Raw genomic sequence first — 19,867 nt, 5'->3', positions numbered from 1 at the left:
CCACCAGAGGCCGCCTCAGGGAGGGCTCCTTCATGGTTGGTGCTCACTGGCACACCAACGCTTGTTCAAGTGAGACCTGCCAAGTACATGAACAAATGCCAAGGTTCTCCTCACCCATGCCAGGGGCTGCCATCAGGATCCTGGAGACAACCACTTGCGTGATGGCTTGTTTGGCAGCATTTGCCGACTCGCCCAGGCGGTTCCCGTTCTCATCTGTGACAGGAATGCCAACTTTGAGTTCCCTGGAGAGCAAGACACATGCAAAGTTCATACACAGACGGTTCATGGAACAGCTGGAAACAGTACTTAGGCTGTGAAAGATTAAGTCCCTACTTAATCCAAAAATGCACTCCAGGGTCATTTTTGGCCCTAATAAGCCTGATTTTTAAATGCCATGAACAAGCTTAATCCTTGTGGGATAGACACAAAAAGGAAACAACACTAGCAAACTTTGTAAAAAAAAAAAAAAAAGTAGCATTTTGAATAACAATAGAACTCAAAGGATGAACAGGTAACTTAAAGAAATTCAGGCAAGGCTTAACTGGGGCTCCTGCTGCAGCAGTGGGGAGCGAAAACAAGTAGCAGCTTCCTTTTCTAGCTTGCTGGCTGGCTGGGGGCTTGCTAGCTCCCTCGGTTGGGGGCCAGCTTGTTCCTTATATGTGGTGAGGGTAGGGGTGTGTCCAGGGCTCCAGCAGGACGGTGGCTTAGGCATTTTGCCCAGTCCTTAGCTTGTCGTGTGCAGGGGCCTGCCCCAGCCCCCTGCTTTTGCTCTAGGCTCTTCAAAAGTGGGAGCTGGCTCTTTTGGTCTCTTTATATCTTTTCTCCAGAATATGCCCTAACAATGAAGCCTTGCCTGAATTTCTAAAAAAAGGAAAATGAGAGAGATACAATTCACAGCATCATTAAGTAAGCTAACGATACAGATAGAGCAGCCAGAAGAACAGGCACTACTGAGTATTTAACTATGGTCACTAATGCTATATTTATCGCTCCTCTGTTACCCTGTTTTTCGTTATCCATTCCAAAATGCTTTTTTTTTTTCATTCTTCCTTCTCCTTTAATTTTTGCCAGTACTAAAAAATACTTCCAAAGATATAGATTAATCTTATCTTAAACCCTAAAAGAAAATCTGGGTGGGGGAAGAACCTATTTTATAGAATAAGCTTTCCAGGCACAGACATAAGTCTGAGATCTATTTTTTTAAACTTTGTATCATACAGAAGTAGAAAGACTAGTCCAAATCCCATATGCTCATCAGTCCACTTTAATAATCAGCAACTCAGAGCTGACTCTGTTTCATCAATGGACCCATCCTCATCCCGTTACCAGATTATATGAAAGCAAATCTCACATAATTTCATCTGAAAATATTAAAACAAAAGTTGTTAAAGTTTCAACAAAGCAATTTATTAGAAGAGATCCTACTGTCAAGCAAAAGTCCTCTGTAGGAGGGCATGTTAACCTTACCTTTGCCTCATTAACGGAATATTAATGCAATTAGCCGCAGCTACCGCAGCGAAGGGAACAAAACGTCCAATGAGCGGAGAGACATGCTGCAGAAAAGATAATTCCAAAAGCAAGATCTTATTTTTTCTACAGTACTGAATGCAAATGCTTATTTCTTCCCAAAAACCACTACCAACACAGAGTCCTACTTGTATAGCAACGCAGGCCAAAAGTGTGCTCAAAACTTGTTTCCTAGAGGTTATTTTTCTATTGCCAGCCTGGGCATCCTGGGAGCAGGTGGACATCCATATTTTGATGGCTGCATGTGGATGATGGAGCAGGGGTTTTGAAGTCCCAAAGTCTTGGGTGTAGATGCTGACTCCTCCACTCTTCAGAGGTGTGCCCCAAGGCACCCTGCCCAGCGCCCAGCCTTGGTGGGCCGTGTGGGTGGTAGGGAAGCATTTAGCACTTAATACACAGTGTCAGGTACAAACAAGCGTCTTGGCAAATGTTATTAGTGACGATATAATTAAAAAAAAAAATACAGTTGAAGATGATGAATACAGTATTCATCAGACTTGAACTATTTTGAGAAGTAACAGCGAGACTTCGAGTCAGGTAGGTGAGAACAAATTAAGACGCTTTACTAGGGAGACAGTAATCTGAATACCTTGGTTAATGCGTTGAGTCCTAGAGCTGTTGCTACCGCACCTGTTGTTGCAGAAACGTAAGCTGTTCCCAGTTCACTGCAAAGAAGGAAAAGGGTACAAAAACAATGAGTGCATGTCAGAAAACTCAAGTCCGACATTTTGGGAAGAAATGAAGAAGATTAAGAATAGAGGCTCCATAAAATATGACACAAATGAACTCATTGAAGAGCCAGGAACACGCTCAGGAGAAGAGCCTCGTGGCTGCCTGGCCGGAAGAGGGCAGGGAGCATGGCTGCCGGGCCGGAAGAGGGCAGGGAGCATGGCTGCCGGGCCGGAAGAGGGCAGGGAGCATGGCTGCCGGGCCGGAAGAGGGGAGGGAGCATGGCTGCCGGGCCGGAAGAGGGCAGGGAGCATGGCTGCCGGGCCGGAAGAGGGGAGGGAGCAGCACACTGCGGGGCTGGGTTTAGCGGATGCAAACCGTTGTATATACAATGGAGAAACAGCAATGTCCTTCTGAACAGCACAGGGAACTACAGTCGACATCCTGAGACAGACTACAATGGAAGCGAATGTGAAAAAGAGTGTCCATTTTAACTGAATCACTCTGTTGCATAGTAGAAACAACACTGTAAATCAGCCATACTTCAATAAAATAAATTTTAAAAAAGATTCATCAATGATATATTCAGCTCTGCCAGCAGAGCTACTCATACAAAAAGGAAGCAGACCCATATAAAAATGGCATTCTTCACATATAACCTAAATACCACGCCAAACAAGTAGACATGGAGAATATGTATGTCTCGGGGAGGGGAAGAAAGGAAGCTGTGACTGGGCAGGAAGCTACAGATGTGGGGAAATTCATATTAACTTAAATGTTTGTAGCATATGGACTTAAATAAAAAATACTTCTCAAAATATTGCTATACATACTGAAAGTAAAAATGCAGTGCAACCATTCTTAAAATGACATCTTACTGTATAAAAATACTAAAAGTCTTATTCTCAAAATACAAGTAAGCCCAAGCAGTTCTCTATTATTTTTAAATAAATTTTTATTCAAGAATTGGATGAAATGAAGGTGTGATCAGCACTGCTGGGTTGCAGATTTCAATATTCTTTGTTCCCTAGGATGATAATAGAAGAATACAGATGATCAAACTCAATTTAAGAGTTAAAACAAAACCAAAAATTCTTTGAAGTGTTATATCAGTTAGGCTCAAAGTTTTGGTTAACTAAATCACTTTAGCTTGCCTGAACATTTTTTCACAGGAGGCAAAATTTTAAATCCATTCACTTTCTTTCAGGCTCCAGAGACGTCCTATTTTAAAGACAAATCAGATATAAAATCCCCTGGATTTCTGCAGAGACCCCCACTGCTGATGCTGCTATCTGTGTAACCCACAAGGCCTGCCCCGAGCTGCCTGCTGTGTGATCCGTGGGGGTGAAGGGGATGTGTGCCGGGTGCGGGAGCCCTGCCTTCCTACCAGCACCACTAACAGCACGGATGATGTCTGAGAAGGCAGGCTGTGGAAACTGGTATTTAAGCAGAAAGGGAGGAAAAGACACACTACTGAGATACAGGCTCCCTAAGATTCCGAACCATATAAACGATCTGTACAAATATATCTTTTTTACCAGGAGGGCATCACCACTGGATCAAATGAACACCAGAGGAATGCAGAGGCTGGTTAAACCTTCCAGTCTTACTTGACAGTGAGGGGAGCATCTCCACTTCTGTTGGTGTAATTGACCACGGCATTGAAGGACTGGTTGATCCACTGCCAGAAGAGCACTGCTGGAGTGGTCCTGAAATAGAGAGATCCGTCACACACCCACCACCGCCTGGGATCTAGCCGTCATGCAGAGCAGATGACGTCAGTGCCGGGAACCAGACGGGAGACGGACTGGAGCAGGGAGAGCGCTGGGCCCAGGACTGGATGCTCTGCATCAGAGGCTGAGGACCAGTGGAGCTGGGCAGGTTTCATCCTCTCTGATTCTCAGTTTCCTCATTCATGAACGATGGATAGCAACAAGCTTAAGAGGGCTAGGGCAGTGGTCCTTAACCTTTATGGCACCAGGGACGGTTTCATGGAAGACAATTTTTCTACGTACTGGAGTGGGGGATGGTTTTGGGATGATTCAGGCTCATTACATTTATTGCACACGTCATTTCTATTATTATTACAGTAGTTCCACCTCAGATCATCAGGCATTAGATCCTGGAGGATGGGATCGCTGGGTTAAGGTGAGGATGGAGTTAAATCTTGTCTTAAACTTGTAAGGGAGCCCAGCAAAGAGCAGGCACTCAATTGCTGTGATTAACGTCAGGTCCCTTCTCTTACAGAAAGAAGCTATCTGCAGGCTAAGTATTTCTCATCCTTCCCTCATTCCATGTATAAGCCTAGGTGTTTACACCTACATACACACTTATACCTATATTATATGAATCGATTACAAAGAGACTCTGCTTAGAGGCTTTCTAAACGTTCTTTCTCATTTTATTTTGAGTCTAAGATTTAGGGAGAAATTCAACCTCTTTTTGGGCAACAAGGAGAGTTCTATTCAACAGAAGGAAAAGGTAAAACAACCTCCCAGGATTGTAACTTTTATACAAAATGAAACTCCACATGAAATGGCATTTATTTCAATACAACCATTCAAGTACAAAAATGTGCTTTAAGCGCCTAGAATATAAAACAAACTGTTGTTCCATTGCCAGAACTCACCTATAAAATGTCATCATGCAGCCGGTGATGGTCATGTTCATTGGGACTTGAGCTGACATTCTTCCGATTAAAATCATCTTTTCACCAGTGTCAGGATGAAACGCTGAATCATAGATGTACTTTGCTCTCCACAATTCATTTTCTGTGAGACCTGAAGGAATGATTCCTTGCCTAGGAAAACAGCAACAAGCAACACAGCAATTGTTCATTCCAAGTCTCTCACCAGTGCTACCTAGAACATCTCTGTCTGGGTAGAGTGAAAAATCGAACTGTCATAGAGTCAGGGAAATTCCAATAACACAACAGACAGTATACACTTAAAATGAGCATTTTAAACCCACAAATCTCAACTTATTTATAATTTGGAAAAACAAAACTTTGTTGTATAATAGGGAACTATTCAACTTTGAAATATTCTTTGTTTTAAATGACATTTTAAAATGTACTTTGAACTCTGTAAACTCTAAGATATTTTTACCTCATTAGACAAAGGCTGTGGCAATCAAGAACATGAAGTCATTCTTAAACCTGTACTTTGAAAACCTAGCCTAGAAAGGTTCATTATATTTCCTTATCAAAGAAACACATATTCCTTGCAAGAAATTTAGAAAACACAGAAATTCATTAGCATAACTAAACCATTCGAGCTTTCCCTGACTCACAGCCACTGGTAATGCTTACTGAATAATACCCTTTCAGGTTTTTCTAGATGGATATATATGATGCGTTTATCACCTTTTTAATCAATGCTATTTTGTAAACCTTTCTCTATATCTTCATATATTCTATATCATCTATACTGGGTTGAATACTTTTCCCCCAAATTTTCACACTCACGTGGAACTTCAGAATATGACCATATTTGTAAAGAGGGCTGTTAATTATGTAGTTAACGTGAGGTCATGCTGGACTGCGGGGAAGGGGGGCGCAAGTTCAATGACTGATGACTTTGTAAGACCAAGCGCAGCCACATAAAGAAGGGTATGTGATGAGGGAGACAGAGATTTGAGAGGCATGGCTACAAGCCTAGGGCTTCCAGACGCTGGAAGAGATAAAGAAGGATGTGCCCTAGGGCTGTCAGAGGGAGCCCTGCCAACACCTTGATTTCAGACCATACATTTCCATTATTTTAAGTCACTCGATTTGTGGTAATGTGTTAAGGCAGCCATAGAAATCATCCTAATCCCCGCTGCAGGACACTGCAACTGCATTTAACCTTTTCCACTGGTAAAGGATGAGGACGTAAACATCCTTGTAAACAGAACTTTTCCCACATCCAAGATTACTTAGAAATGAGTATATTCTCTTAGATTAAAACTATGTAAAATATTAAAACTGTAAATATTTTATCCTTTTTCTTGACTTGAGTATGTCCCTTTTCTTACTCTCAGCAGTGGTCCCATCGTCATTATCTAGGTAACCTGTTGTACTCTCTACACAATGTGGATAATCTTATCCTTAGCAGCGGTACCATCATCATTATCTAGGTAGCCTGTTGTACTCTTTATACAATGTGGATAATTTTGTTCAGTTAGGTTATCTGCTGTCACGAAAATTTTTATTATTATGCATTCAGGTCATGGGGTTGCAAAGAGCTGGACACGACCAGGCACAGCACAGGAACAAAAGAAGGCTCTGCCCAGAGAGGTGTGACCCATTGTAGGGTTATAGGTATGTTTACAGACACTTCTTGCATTTTCTTAATAGTCTTTTTGTTTGTTTTGTCACTTAAAGTTTTTAATCGATTTGGAATTTACCTTAAGATACAAATAGGAGAAATTGCTTAACTTCTGTTTCCAGTTGGCTGGTCTTCCGTTCCAATATGAAGATTTCAATGTTATCTTTACCACCGGTTGAGCTTTTATGAACATTAGGCTTGCTTTCTGGCCGTTCCACAGTAATCCCCTCATCTTGTGGTGGCGAAGCCACTATTGCAATCGATGGTTTATTTTTTTAATTAATTTTTTAATGGAACATAGTTGATTTATGATGTGTTAGCTGCCACTGTACGACAGTCCACTTCATGGCTCGTAGAGCAGTGGTCCTTCACGCCATTTCTCTTTCGCTTTTTCAAAAATGCCTTAGCTACTATTTTGTTAATTTTATAGGTGATCACAATTGTATTTTGACCAGAACTCTATTAATCTGAAGAGAATTGAAACCTCTGTAACATATCTAGGCCTACCACATATTCCTCCAGTTATTCAAAGGACTTCTTTTAAAGACGACGCCCAGCATCTTGCACTTGCCTTATTGATCAATTCTCTTTTTGGCCATTCTTGTAGGCATAAAGTGGTATTTGTCGTTTCCGTTTTTTACTTTAGACTTTCCAGTATATACCCCCTTTTTTCTTCCAGTTTTGTTGAGATATAGTTAACATACAGCACTATATAAGTTTAAGATGTTCAAAATAATGACTTGACTTACATACATCATGAAATGATCAGCATAATAGTTGTTCAGCGAACATTCATATATACAGATACAAAATTAAAGAAATAGAAAAAGATATTGTTCCTTGTGATCAGAACTCAGAATGCACTCTCTCAACAATTTTCATATATAATGTATAGAAGTGTTAATTTTATTTATCATGTTGTACATCATATCGCAAGCACTTATCTTGTAACTGGAAGTTTGTATCTTTTGACTGCTTTTATCCACTTCCTCTCCTTTACCCCCTGCCTCTGGTAACCACAAATCTGAGCTCTTTTTCCATGAGTTTGTTTTTGCAGGGTAGCTGACCTACAACACTGTGTGAGCTCCTGGTACACACCACAGTAATTCAGTACTTCTATACATTTCAAAATTATAAGTCTAGCTGCCATTTGCCACCTTACAAAGATATTCAAATTATAATTCTTGACATATCCCAACAATGTACATTTCATACCTGTGACTCATTTCTTTTGAAATTAGAAAAGACCCTGATGCTGTGAAAGATTGAGGGCAGGAGGAAGAGGCAACAGAGGATGAGATGGGTGGATGGCCTCCCCAGCTCAATGGACATGAGTTTGAGCAAGCTCTGGGAGATGGTGAAGGACAGGGAAGACCAGCGTGCTGCAGCCCTTGGGGCCACAAAGAGTTGGAAACGACTAAGTGACTGAACAATGATGACAACTGAGTAAGTGGGAGTTTGTACCAGTTGGGAGCTAATCCCCTGCACCTCTCTCTCTCCTCTCCACAACCTCCTCTCTGACAGCCACCTGTCTGTTCTCTGTATCTGTGAGCTTGCGTTCGTTTTGTTATGTTTGTTTGTTTCATTTTTTAGATTCCAAAAAATTGTTGTTTTGAAGCGTCTTCTCTTATTCTACACAAGTAAAATCATACAGTATTTGTCTTTCTCTGTCTGACTTGTTTCATTTAGCATAACACACCCAAGTCCAGCTGTGTTCTCAGAAATGACAAGATTTCATTCTTTTTTTTTTATGGCTGAGTAATATAGTTTTTACATATCTATATTTATTACAACTTCTTATCCATTCATCTATTGATTGGTACTTAGGTTGCTTCCCTATCTTGGCTATTGTAAACAATGCTGCAATAAACACAGGTGTACATATATCTTTTTTTGAATACCCAGGAGTGGAACTGATGGACTGTATGTATTGCTGCTAAGTCTGCTGCTAAGTCACTTCAGTCGTGTCTGACTCTGTGCGACCCCATAGATGGCAGCCCACCAGGCTCCTCTGTCTCTGGGATTCTCCAAGCAAGAATACTGGAGTGGGTTGCCATTTCCTTCTCCAATGCATGAAAGTGAAAAGTGAAAGGGAAGTCGCTCAGTCATGTCTGACTTTTAGCGACCCCATGGACTGCAGCCTACCAAGCTCCTCCGTCCATGGGATTTTCCAGGCAAGAGTACTGGAGTGGTTTGCCATGTATGTATTGGGTTGGTGCAGAAGTAATTATGGTTTTGCATTGCTGAATTTTGCCATTTGATACTGGAATACATACTTAAATAAATGTGGTTATGTTATACATCATTTTAATGTGCATTCCTTGCTTTATCATTTTTTGCTATGACTTATTTAGTTCAGTTTAGTAGCTCAATTGTGTCTGACTTTTTGTGATTCCATGGACTACAGCATGCCAGGCTTTCCTGTCCATCACCAACTCCTTGAGCTTATTCACACTCATGTCCATCGAGTCAGTGGTGCCATACAACCAACTCATCCTCCTGCCTTCAATCTTTCCCAGCATCAGGGTCTTTTCAAATGAGTTAGTTATTTGGATCAGGCGGCCAAAGTATTGAGGCTTCAGCTTCAACATCAGTCCTTCCAACGAATATTCAGGACTGATTTCCTTTAGGATTGACTAGTTGGATCTCCTTGTAGTCCAAGTGACTCTCAAGAGTCTTCTCCAACACCACAGTTCAAAAGCATCAATTCTTCACCGCTCAGCTTTCTTTATGGTCCAACTCTCACTAATCCATACATGACTATTAGAAAAATCATAGCTTTGACTAGGCAGAACTTTGTTGGCAAAGTAATATCTCTGCTTTTTAATATGCTGTCTAGGTTGGTCATAACTTTTCTTCCAAGGAGCAAGTGTCTTTTAATTTCATGGCTGCAGTCACCATTTGCAGTGATTTTGGAGCCCAAGAAAATAAAGTCTCTCACAATTTCCATTGTTTCCCCATCCATTTGCCATGAAGTGATGGGACCAGATGCCATGATCTTTGTTTTCTGAATGTTGAGCTTTAAGCCAACTCTTTCACTCTCCTCTTTCACTTTCATCAAGGCTCGTTAGCTCTTCTTTGCTTTCTGCCATAAGGGTGGTGTCATCTGCATATCTGAGGTTATTGATATTTCTCCCAGCAATCTTGATTCCAGCTTGTGCTTATTTAACTTATATTCAGAGAACGTCATGCAAAATGCCGGGCTGGATAAAGCACAAGCTGGAATCAAGATTGCTGGGAGAAATATCAATAACCTCAGATATGCAGATGACACCACCCTTACGGCAGAAAGCAAAGAAGAACTAAAGAGTCTCTTGATAAAACTGAAAGAGGAGGGTGAAAAAGTTGGCTTAAAACTCAACATTCAGAAAACTCAGATCATGGCATCTGGTCCCATCACTTCATGGGAAATAGATGGGGAAACAGTGGAAACAGTGACAGACTTTATTTTTTGGGGCTCCAAAATCACTGCAGATGGTGACTGCAGCCATGAAATTAAAAGACACTTGCTCCTTGGAAGAAAAGTTATGACCAACCTAGACAGCATATTAAAAAGCAAAGACATTACATTGCCAACAAAGGTCTGTCTAGTCAAGGCTATGGTTTTTCCAGTAGTTATGTATGGATGTGAGAGTTGGACTATAAAGAAAGCTGAGAGCTGAAGAACTGATGCTTTTGAACTGTTTTGTTGGAGAAGATTCTTCAGAGTCCCTGGGACTGCAAGGAGATCCAACCAATCAATCCTAAAGGAAATCAGTCCTAAATATTCATTGGAAGGACGGATGCTGAAGCTGAAGCTCCAACACTTTGGCTTCCTGATGTGAAGAGCTGACTCATTTGAAAAGACCCTGATGCTGGGAAAGATTGAAGGCAGGAGGAGAAGGGACGACAGAGAATGAGATGGTTGGATGGCATCACCAACTCAATGGACATGAGTTTGGGTAAACTCTGGGAGTTGGTGATGGACAGGGAGGCCTGGCGTGCTGCGGTTTATGGGGTCACAAAGAGTGGGACACGACTGAGCGACTGAACTGAACTGAGCATGTGTTAGGATTCCCTTTGTTCTCAAGGCCAAATAGTACTCTATTGTGTGAATAGACTATGTTTTATTTTTTCATTCATCCTTCCGTGGACACTTGCATTGCTTCTAGCTTTGGCTGCTGTGGGTAATGGTATTATAAACACCAGGATGCAAATATCTGTTTAAGACCCTGCTGCCTCTTCTTTTGGGTATGTGCCCAGAAGCAGAATGGCTGGATGTATGGCGATTCCATTTTGAATTGTTTGCAGAATCACTACATACTACGGATTTCTTATTTTTGAACTCAATTTTGCTTTATTTCTTGACCTCATAAGAAGGATTGATGAAGAGTCTATTTTTTACATTTTTTAAGACTTTTTTTTGATGTGAACCATTTTTTAAAGTGTTTATCAAATTTGTTACAATATTGATTCAGTTTTATCTTCTGGCTTTTTGGCTATGAGTTCCCAGACCAGGGATCGAACAGGCACCTCTTGCACTGGAAGATGAATTCTTAATCACTGAAGGGCCAGGGAAGTCCCTAGGAGTTTATTTTTGATGTATATTTTTCTGTTGCCTCTCTAAACAGACTCTCTGGTATAACATTCCTCAGTTACATGCTTTCTCCAGGAAACCCGGCACATTTTTGCTGTCCTCACATGCTCAGTGCACAGATGAAAAGGTTGACTTCTCTGTCATTTGTTCTTTTTTTAAATAACTTTTTTCCTGTTTTGGCTGCTTATAACATTTTTTAAAGTTTCTTTGTAGAAAAAGAAAAGGAAAAAAATTTCCATTTTGCAGGGGTCTCTGCCTGCAACAGAGTGAGTTTAATTTCTAGATATTTCACCAGAGGAAAATTCTTTATTTACTTAATATTGCTTTGTTCGCATTTTTCTAATTTCTCCTTGAGAAGCATCAGTGAATTATGTCTTCATGCACCATCCTCTATTCTCCAGAAATACAATCCTTTGCATACTCTCACTTTTTTACCTGGGTCAGAAGTTGACAAATCACGTCCTATTTTTAAATGGCTGGGAAGCTAACAATGGTTTTTCCATTTTTAAAGGGTGGTGAACACGCAAAACAACACAAAAGAAAAAGACTGTAGGGCTCGCAAAGTGAAAATATTTACGTCTGGCCCTTCACATAGGAAGTATGCCGACCTTGGATTCTCACCCTTGGAGAGTGGCTCAGGTTCACCCCCAGCATCTCTGTGTCTGCTTCTTCTCGGTACCACTGACATCCTGAGTTCTCCACCACTGGCTCCAGTGAAGATTTTACTTTTGCTCTTAGAGGTTTAGGGGCTTTGCAATCTCCTTTATGGCTTCGTTTCAACTCCTCTAGCTGTCTTTACCTCTCTACCTCTCTTCTTTTCTTGGCTTTTGTTCCAGAATCACAGGACATTTTACTTGTCAGAATTCCCAGAATAACATTTCTGCTCTCTTCCACTGCCTGTTTTCTCAGGACTTGCTCACAGGGCTCCAAGATGTTCTCTGCCCAGGGAGCCCTCCTTCTGCATGGCTGCACATGCCAGAACCTGGCCAGCTCAGTGCTCGGCAACAGTTTGTAGACTGCCCTTAGCTTCCCTGACTACCCACGTGACAGCCAGGTATGTACCCTGCATGCATTATTTACGGCACGTTTAGGCTTCTAGCTCACACTAATCCAATTCTCAGCTTCTAACTTTCCCTGAGAGCAGGAGTCAGAAAATTACTGTCTGTGGCCTATATGGCAAGCTAGCTAAGAGTGGTTTTTCTATTGTTTTTTAAAGGATTATAAAACAACCCACCAACCAAAAAGCAAACAGCCAAGAAATTAGCAAGAACAGACAGAACATGCAGAATAAGACAGAAACCCTTTGTGGTTCACGAAGCTTTAAAGATTAATATTTCTTACATGGTCATTTATCAAGAAAGCTGCATATCCATCAACAGACGAGTGGATAAAGAAGATGTGGTGTGTGTATATATATATATATATATATATATATATAGTTGACTCATTGGAAAAGACCCTGATACTGGGAGGGATGGGAACAGGAGGAGAAGGGGACGACAGAGGATGAGATGGCTGGATGGCATCACTGACTCGACGAACATGAGTTTGAGTAAACTCTGGGAGTTGGTGATGGACAGGGAGGCCTGGCGTGCTGTGATTCATGGGGTTGCAAAGAGTTGGACACGACTGAGCGGCTGAACTGAGCTGAATTGATTGATATATATATATATATGTGTGTGTGTGTATATATATATATAGACTGCTACTCATCATAAAAAAGAATGAAATTTTGCCATTTGCAGGAACATGGATGGAATTGGAGGGCATTATGACACAGCCTTAGTCCACTGGAGAAGGGAATGGCAAACCACTTCAGTATTCTTGCCTTGAGAACCCCATGAACAGTATGAAAAGGCAAAATGATAGGATACCGAAAGAGGAACTCCCCAGGTCAGTAGGTGCCCAATATGCTACTGGAGATCAGTGGAGAAATAACTCCAGAAAGAATGAAGGGATGGAGCCAAAGCAAAAACAATACCCAGCTATGGATGTGACTGGTGATAGAGGCAAGTCCGATGCTGTAAAGAGCAATATTGCATAGGAACCTGGAATGTCAGGTCCATGAATCAAGGCAAATTGGAAGGGGTCAAACAGGAGATGGCAAGAGTGAACATCAACATTCTAGGAATCAGCCAACTAAAATGGACTGGAATGGGTGAATTTAACTCAGATGACCCTTATATCTACTACTGCGAGCAGGAATCCCTCAGAAGAAATGGAGTAGCCATCATGGTCAACAAAAGAGTCCGAAATGCAGTACTTGGATGCAATCTCAAAAACGACAGAATGATCTCTGTTCGTTTCCAAGGCAAACCATTCAATATCACAGTAATCCAAGTCTATGCCCCAACCAATAACACTGAAGAAGCTGAAGTTGAACGGTTCTATGAAGACTTACAAGACCTTTTAGACCTAACCTCCAAAAAAGATGTCCTTATCATTATTGGGGACTGGAATGCAAAACTAGGAAGTCAAGAAACACCTGGAGTAACAGGCAAATTTGGCCTTGGAATATGGAATGAAGCAGGGCAAAGGCTAATAGAGTTTTGCCAAGAAAATGCACTGGTCATAGCAAACACCCTCTTCCAACAACACAGAAGACTCTACACATGGACATCACCAGATGGTCAACACCAAAATCAGACTGATTATATTTTTTGCAGCCAAAGATGGAGAAGCTCTATACAGTCAACAAAAACAAGACCAGGAGCTGACTGTGGCTCAGATCATGAACTCCTTATTGCCAAATTCAGACTGAAATTGAAAAAGGAGGGAAAACCACTAGACCATTCAGGTATGACCTAAATCAAATCCCTTATGATTATACAGTGGAAGTGAGAAATAGATTTAAGGGCCTAGATCTGATAGATAGAGTGCCTGATGAACTATGGAATGAGGTTCGTGACATTGTACAGAAGACAGGGATCAAGACCATCCCCATAGAAAAGAAATGCAAAAAAGCAAAATGGCTGCCTGGGGAGGCCTTACAAATAGCTGTGAAAAGAAGAGAAGCAAAATGCAAAGGGGAAAAGGAAAGACATAAGCATCTGAATGCAGAGTTCCAAAGAATAGCAAGGAGAGATAAGAAAACCTTCCTCAGCGATCGATGCAAAGAAGTAGAGGAAAACAACAGAATGGGAATGACTAGAGATCTCTTCAAGAAAATCAGAGATACCAAAGGAACATTTCATGCAAAGATGGGCTCGATAAAGGACAGAGATGGTATGGACCTAACAGAAGCAGAAGATATTAAGAAGAGGTGGCAAGAATACACTGAAGAACTGTACAAAAAAGAGCTTCACAATCCAGATAATCACGATGGTGTGATCACTCACCTAGAGCCAGACATCCTGGAATGTGAAGCCAAGTGGGCCTTAGAAAGCATCACTACGAACAAAGCTAGTGGAGGTGATGGAATTCCAGTTGAGCTATTTCAAATCCTGAAAGATGATGCTGTGAAAGTGCTGCACTCAATATGCCAGCAAATTTGGAAGACTCAGCAGTGGCCACAGGACTGGAAAAGGTCAGTTTTCATTCCAATCCCAAAGAAAGGCAATGCCAAAGAATGCTCAAACTACCGCACAATTGCACTCATCTCACATGCTAGTGAAGTAATGCTCAAAATTCTCCAAGCCAGGCTTCAGTAATGTGTGAACCGTGAACTTCCTGATGTTCAAGCTGGTTTTAGAAAAGGCAGAGGAACCAGAGATCAAACTGCCAACATCTGCTGGATCATGGAAAAAGCAAGAGAGTTCTAGAAAAACATCTATTTCTGCTTTATTGCCTATGCCAAAGCCTTTGACTCTGTGGATCACAATAAAATGTGGACAATTCTGAAAGAGATGGGAATACCAGACCACCTGACCTGCCTCTTGAGAAACCTGTATGCAGGTCAGGAAGCAACAGTTAGAACTGGACATGGAACAACAGACTGGTTCCAAATAGGAAAAGGAGTACGTCAAGGCTGTATATTATCACCCTGCTTATTTAACTTCTATGCACAGTACATCATGAGAAATGCTGGACTGGAAGAAACACAAGCTGGAATCAAGATTGCCGGGAGAAATCTCAATAACCTCAGATATGCAGATGACACCACCCTTATGGCAGAAAGTGAAGAGGAACTAAAAAGCCTCTTGATGAAAGTGAAAGTGGAGAGTGAAAAAGTTGGCTTAAAGCTCAACATTCAGAAAATGAAGATCATGGCATCCGGTCCCATCACTTCATGGGAAATAGATGGGGAAACAGTGGAAACAGTGTCAGACTTTATTTTTTTGGGCTCCAAAATCACTGCAGATGGTGACTGCAGCCATGAAATTAAAAGATGCTTACTCCTTGGAAGGAAAGTTATGACCAACCTAGATAGCATATTGAAAAGCAGAGACATTACTTTGCCAACAAAGGTTCGTCTAGTCAAGGCTGTGGTTTTTCCTGTGGTCATGTATGGATGTGAGAGTTGGACTGTGAAGAAGATTGAGCGCTGAAGAATTGATGCTTTTGAACTGTGGTGTTGGAGAAGACTCTTGAGAGTCCCTTGGACTGCAAGGAGATCCAACCAGTCCATTCTAAAGGAGATCAGCCCTGGGATTTCTTTGGAAGGAACGATGCTAAAGCTGAAACTCCAGTACTTTGGCCACCTCATGTGAAGAGTTGACTCATTGGAAACGACTCTGATGCTGGGAGGGATTGGGGGCAGGAAGAGAAGGGGACGACAGAGGATGAGATGGCTGGATGGCATCACTGACTCAATGGACATGAGTCTGGGTGAACTCCGGGAGTTGGTGATAGACAGGGAGGCCTGGCGTGCTGGGGGTCGCAAAGAGTCGGACACGACTGAGCGACTGAACTGAACTGAACTGAATGCTAACTAAGTGAAATATGGCAGGCAGAGAAAAATGAATACTGTATATTATCACTTATATATGGAATCTAAAAAATACAACAAACTGGTGAATATAACAAAAAAAGAATCAGACACAGAGATACAGAGAACAAACTAGTGGTTATAATTTGCGGGGGGGGCAATATATGGGTGGCAGACTGGGAGGTATAAACCACTGGGTGTAAGACAGGTTCAAGGATGTATTTCGAAACATAGCATACAGTTATTTTGTTAACAACTGTAAATTGAGTACAGCCTTTAAAAATTGCATTAAAAATTTTAAAAATAAATGAAAGTTGTGACTATTGCCCTAGAGCTCATGCCTCTTCTCTACCTCATGCCTGGCTCTTTGAACTGACGAAATCCATCCCAAACCTACAAACCATGCCACCAGCATCCTTCCCATCTGAGCTGCTATATGTGGGGTTTATTCGTTGAGGCTTTATCTAAGAAGAAGCGACCAATGTACCCTAATTCCTGACAACTTGGTTCTGTAAGAGGCGGTCTCCACCTGGAGACAGAAGGATGTGGATGCAGGGGTAGCTGTATCACAGAGTGGGAGGCAGGGCACCTCACAGATTGGCACTTATGAGTTGGAGGATGGTTGTCTTATATTCAGGTTATTATGAACCTTGGATATTTCTGTTAAAGGTCAGCAATGGGGCACAAAATCTGTCTTATTATTTCTCAAATTTTTTTTCTTTTGATAAAAAGGATTCAATTGCAAAAACATGTTGAAAACTCACTAAGGGAAGGTTTAAGACAAGAGGCCACCAGGACGATCTATTAACACATTAAGTCAAAAAGCATACCGCTAGTGTTACCTGTAATCATGGACTACCTTCCTCGCCGCCTCCAGTTGGTCATTGGTTAACAGAATGTTCCTGGGATCAGTTACAGTGAAGAAATGTTTGGCTCGTCCAGTGAAAGTACTTTGATCCCATCGAGGTTCCCTGATGTTAACGTTTGGTGGAAGTTCTCCAGACATCTTCCTAGACTGGAGAGGATCAGAAAGACAAGATGATTTAAGATTTATAATGTTACCATACATTTGGAAACTTTGTAATGACACTAAAGAGTTACCGACATTTCAGTTTGTGAAAATAACTTTGTAATAAATGGCAGAGAGACAATTTAAGTCCAAAGCTAAATTTGTTTGCAAATCTCAGTTGATCCTAAACAAATTTCAATAACTTCCCACCCAGTTGTTTTTAAAAGGACATAGTATTTCATCATCCCTTACTTTTGAAAACCTATCCTTTAGAAAAAAATTAAAATATGAAAAGTTAGAAATAACATCAACAGTAATCAACCGAAGCTTGAAATTTTTCTGGGTGAAAGAACTGTCAAACTACTGCTGCATTCTGGTTTACTAAATCTGTTATTCCTACAAGTAGAAGTGACTACTGCAAAAAAAGGGTCAATGCTAAAAATTCTACGATTAAAAAAAGATTCAGATTCATTCAGCCTTATTCAGCGTAAAAACCACCAATCAAAAATGAAAAAGTATGCTCTTCAATCTAACAGGGTCATAGTGGGGAAAACATTTTGCCAACCCCATGAATAGTCATAACATGGGAGCATATAATTTTTCTCATAAAGTACTTATTTTCTGGCTAAGAACCCTTACTTTTTTCTAAAGTAACTAATTTCTTTCTCTGAGTAATATATGTTTATTGTTAGAACTGCTCTGCATTGTTGTAATACATGCTTATTGTACTATTTTGAATAATATAAGCTTATGTTAGAAAATAAAGAATAAAGAAACAAAATCTACTATAATTTAGCCATTCTGAAATAACTATTGTTGCTCTCTTTGTATATTTCCTTGCAGATATTTTCTATACATGTTATCATCTAATTAAAACAAATAACAAAGTTGATTTCATACTTGGTATTTTAATACCCTGACTATTTCTTGCACTTATTTCATACGCACCCCGTATGGCACTAAATATTCATTTGGGGTATTTAGCAACACCTTCGAAGTTTATGTTATTTTCAGTTTTTCACTATGAAAAGTAACGCTGTATCACTGTCTACTAATTTTTTCCCCTCGTAGCTAGTGACTTCCTTAAACTATATCTCTCTGTACGATATTAGAAGGTCGAAGGATTTGATCACTATTATGGCTTCAAACCACTGCTTTCTCATACTGGTTTCCTCCTCTTACATTTCTAATATTGGTTCTTCTAGTAGCTTTCTTTTCCAGGTCATTTTTTCATTAAGTTATTTTTCAGTGCTTCACTAGATTGTAGGTGTTTTAAGATGTCAGTGCCTGCCATTTAAACTTTATTAGAATCTCAAATTAACATGTATCATGGCCCACTGGATCAAAATCAAGCATGTTAGGCCCGCAGATGTGAGGAATGTAGTGTATGTGAAATAGCGGGTCAGTGAGAGTGAGAAAGTAAAAAATTAGCCCTATTATTCTTAAAACAGGCTGAGATGACAAAGCTAAAGCCAGCTGTGACGTTAACGGGAAACCATATTTCTCCCAGGGGCTTCCCTGGTGGCTCAGACAGTAAAGAATCTGCCTGCAATGTGGGAGACTCAGGTTTGATCCCTGGGTTGGGAAGGTCCCCTGGAGAAGGGAATGTCAACCCACTCTAGTATTCTTGCCTGGAATTTCATGAACAGAGGAGCCTGGTGGGCTACAGTCCATGGGGTTGCAAGGAGTCAGACATGACTGAGCGACTAACACTTCCTTTCATATTTCTCTGAAACTCATAATGCAGCTAAAAGGTGTCATAATGACCCCATTTTTTGGGTGACCCCACTTTCTTATCTCACTTGTGGATAAGAAACCTTGTTCTCCATAATCACAGACTGTCAGAAACTTTGTTGTTTGAAATAAAACTTGGAAGAATGAAATATCCCACTTTTGACACAGAAAAGGAGCCTGGATTTCCAGCCCAGGAGGAGAGTTTCAGATTAAGGAGTTTCTGGAAACAATATTCCAAGTCTTTCTTAACTTTGCTGTTTCCATAGAAACAAGGTCAAGGGGCTACTTCATAGTTCAGAGCTTCACAGCCAGCCCTGCTCTGCTGCTGCTGCTAAGTCTCTTTAGTCGTGTCCGACTCTGTGCGACCCCATAGACGGCAGCCCACCAGGCTCCCCCGTCCCAGGGATTCTCCAGGCAAGAATACTGGAGTGGATTGCCATTTCCTTCTCCAGTGCATGAAAGTGAAAAGTGAAAGTGAAGTCGCTCAGTCATGTCCAACTCAGCGACCCCATGGACTGCAGCCCACCAGGCTCCTCCGTCCATAGGATTCTCCAGGCAAGAGTACTGGAGTGGGGTGCCATGGCCTTCTCCAAGCCCTGCTCTGAGTCAATCATAATATTTCTTCATTAAACTTCCCTAAATTCCACCATTCTCCAAGATGCTCTCAAAGACCTATCTCTTCCTTTGTTGTTGAGACAGCCCCAGTTCCTCCACTGTTATTTCTCTCACTGAAATACACGTGACTTTATTTAACTAAGGTTTGTCCCTACTAGTTTTGAGCCAGTTCTGCTACAATAAAAGAAGTGTCTAAATTTCAAATTAGGGTACCTTTAAGTCATGCATGTTAAGTCCGGAGATACGAGGAAACATTTCAAAGAGCTGGGTCACTGTATGAACAAATGTCTAAATTTCAAATGAGACTATATAAGATATATTATCTATAAAACATATAAAAAGTAAAGCAGAAACTCTAATTCATGCCCAGGAAAATAGGTATCAGACTTGCGTGCAGGGACTTAGGGCTCTGCTGAGGGACTTTAGTGACCTCTAGGGGAGTGGAGTGCTGCACTCAATACGCCAGCAAGTTTGGAAAACTCAGCAGTGGCCACAGGATTGGAAAAGTCAGTTTTCATTCCAATCCCAAAGAAAGGCAATGCCAAAGAATTTTCAAACTACTG

The 19,867-nt window shown here is 41.1% G+C and overlaps 1 protein-coding gene across 4 annotated transcripts in view; it reads right to left on the bottom strand.

Moving 5' to 3' along the window:
• SFXN1 (sideroflexin 1) overlaps positions 1–19,867 on the bottom strand; it is a 51,096-nt gene that overhangs the window by 16,756 nt on the left and 14,473 nt on the right. For all 4 annotated transcript variants that reach the window (XM_044925481.2, XM_044925482.2, XM_025296395.3 and 1 more), the window contains exons 2-7: positions 16,789–16,961; positions 4,826–4,996; positions 3,807–3,905; positions 2,117–2,192; positions 1,468–1,553; positions 115–242 (exon numbers count right to left, since the gene is read on the bottom strand). In XM_044925481.2, coding sequence (XP_044781416.2) covers positions 115–242; positions 1,468–1,553; positions 2,117–2,192; positions 3,807–3,905; positions 4,826–4,996; positions 16,789–16,952 — 724 coding nt within the window. In that variant the 5' untranslated portion in view covers positions 16,953–16,961. The remainder of the gene's footprint in view (positions 1–114; positions 243–1,467; positions 1,554–2,116; positions 2,193–3,806; positions 3,906–4,825; positions 4,997–16,788; positions 16,962–19,867) is intronic.

Source organism: Bubalus bubalis, chromosome 11 (assembly GCF_019923935.1).
Source record: "Bubalus bubalis isolate 160015118507 breed Murrah chromosome 11, NDDB_SH_1, whole genome shotgun sequence".
Classification (NCBI taxonomy): domain Eukaryota; kingdom Metazoa; phylum Chordata; class Mammalia; order Artiodactyla; family Bovidae; genus Bubalus; species Bubalus bubalis.
The sequence above is the reverse complement of the archived record's forward strand: the minus strand, read 5'-3'. Positions and strand labels throughout refer to the sequence as shown.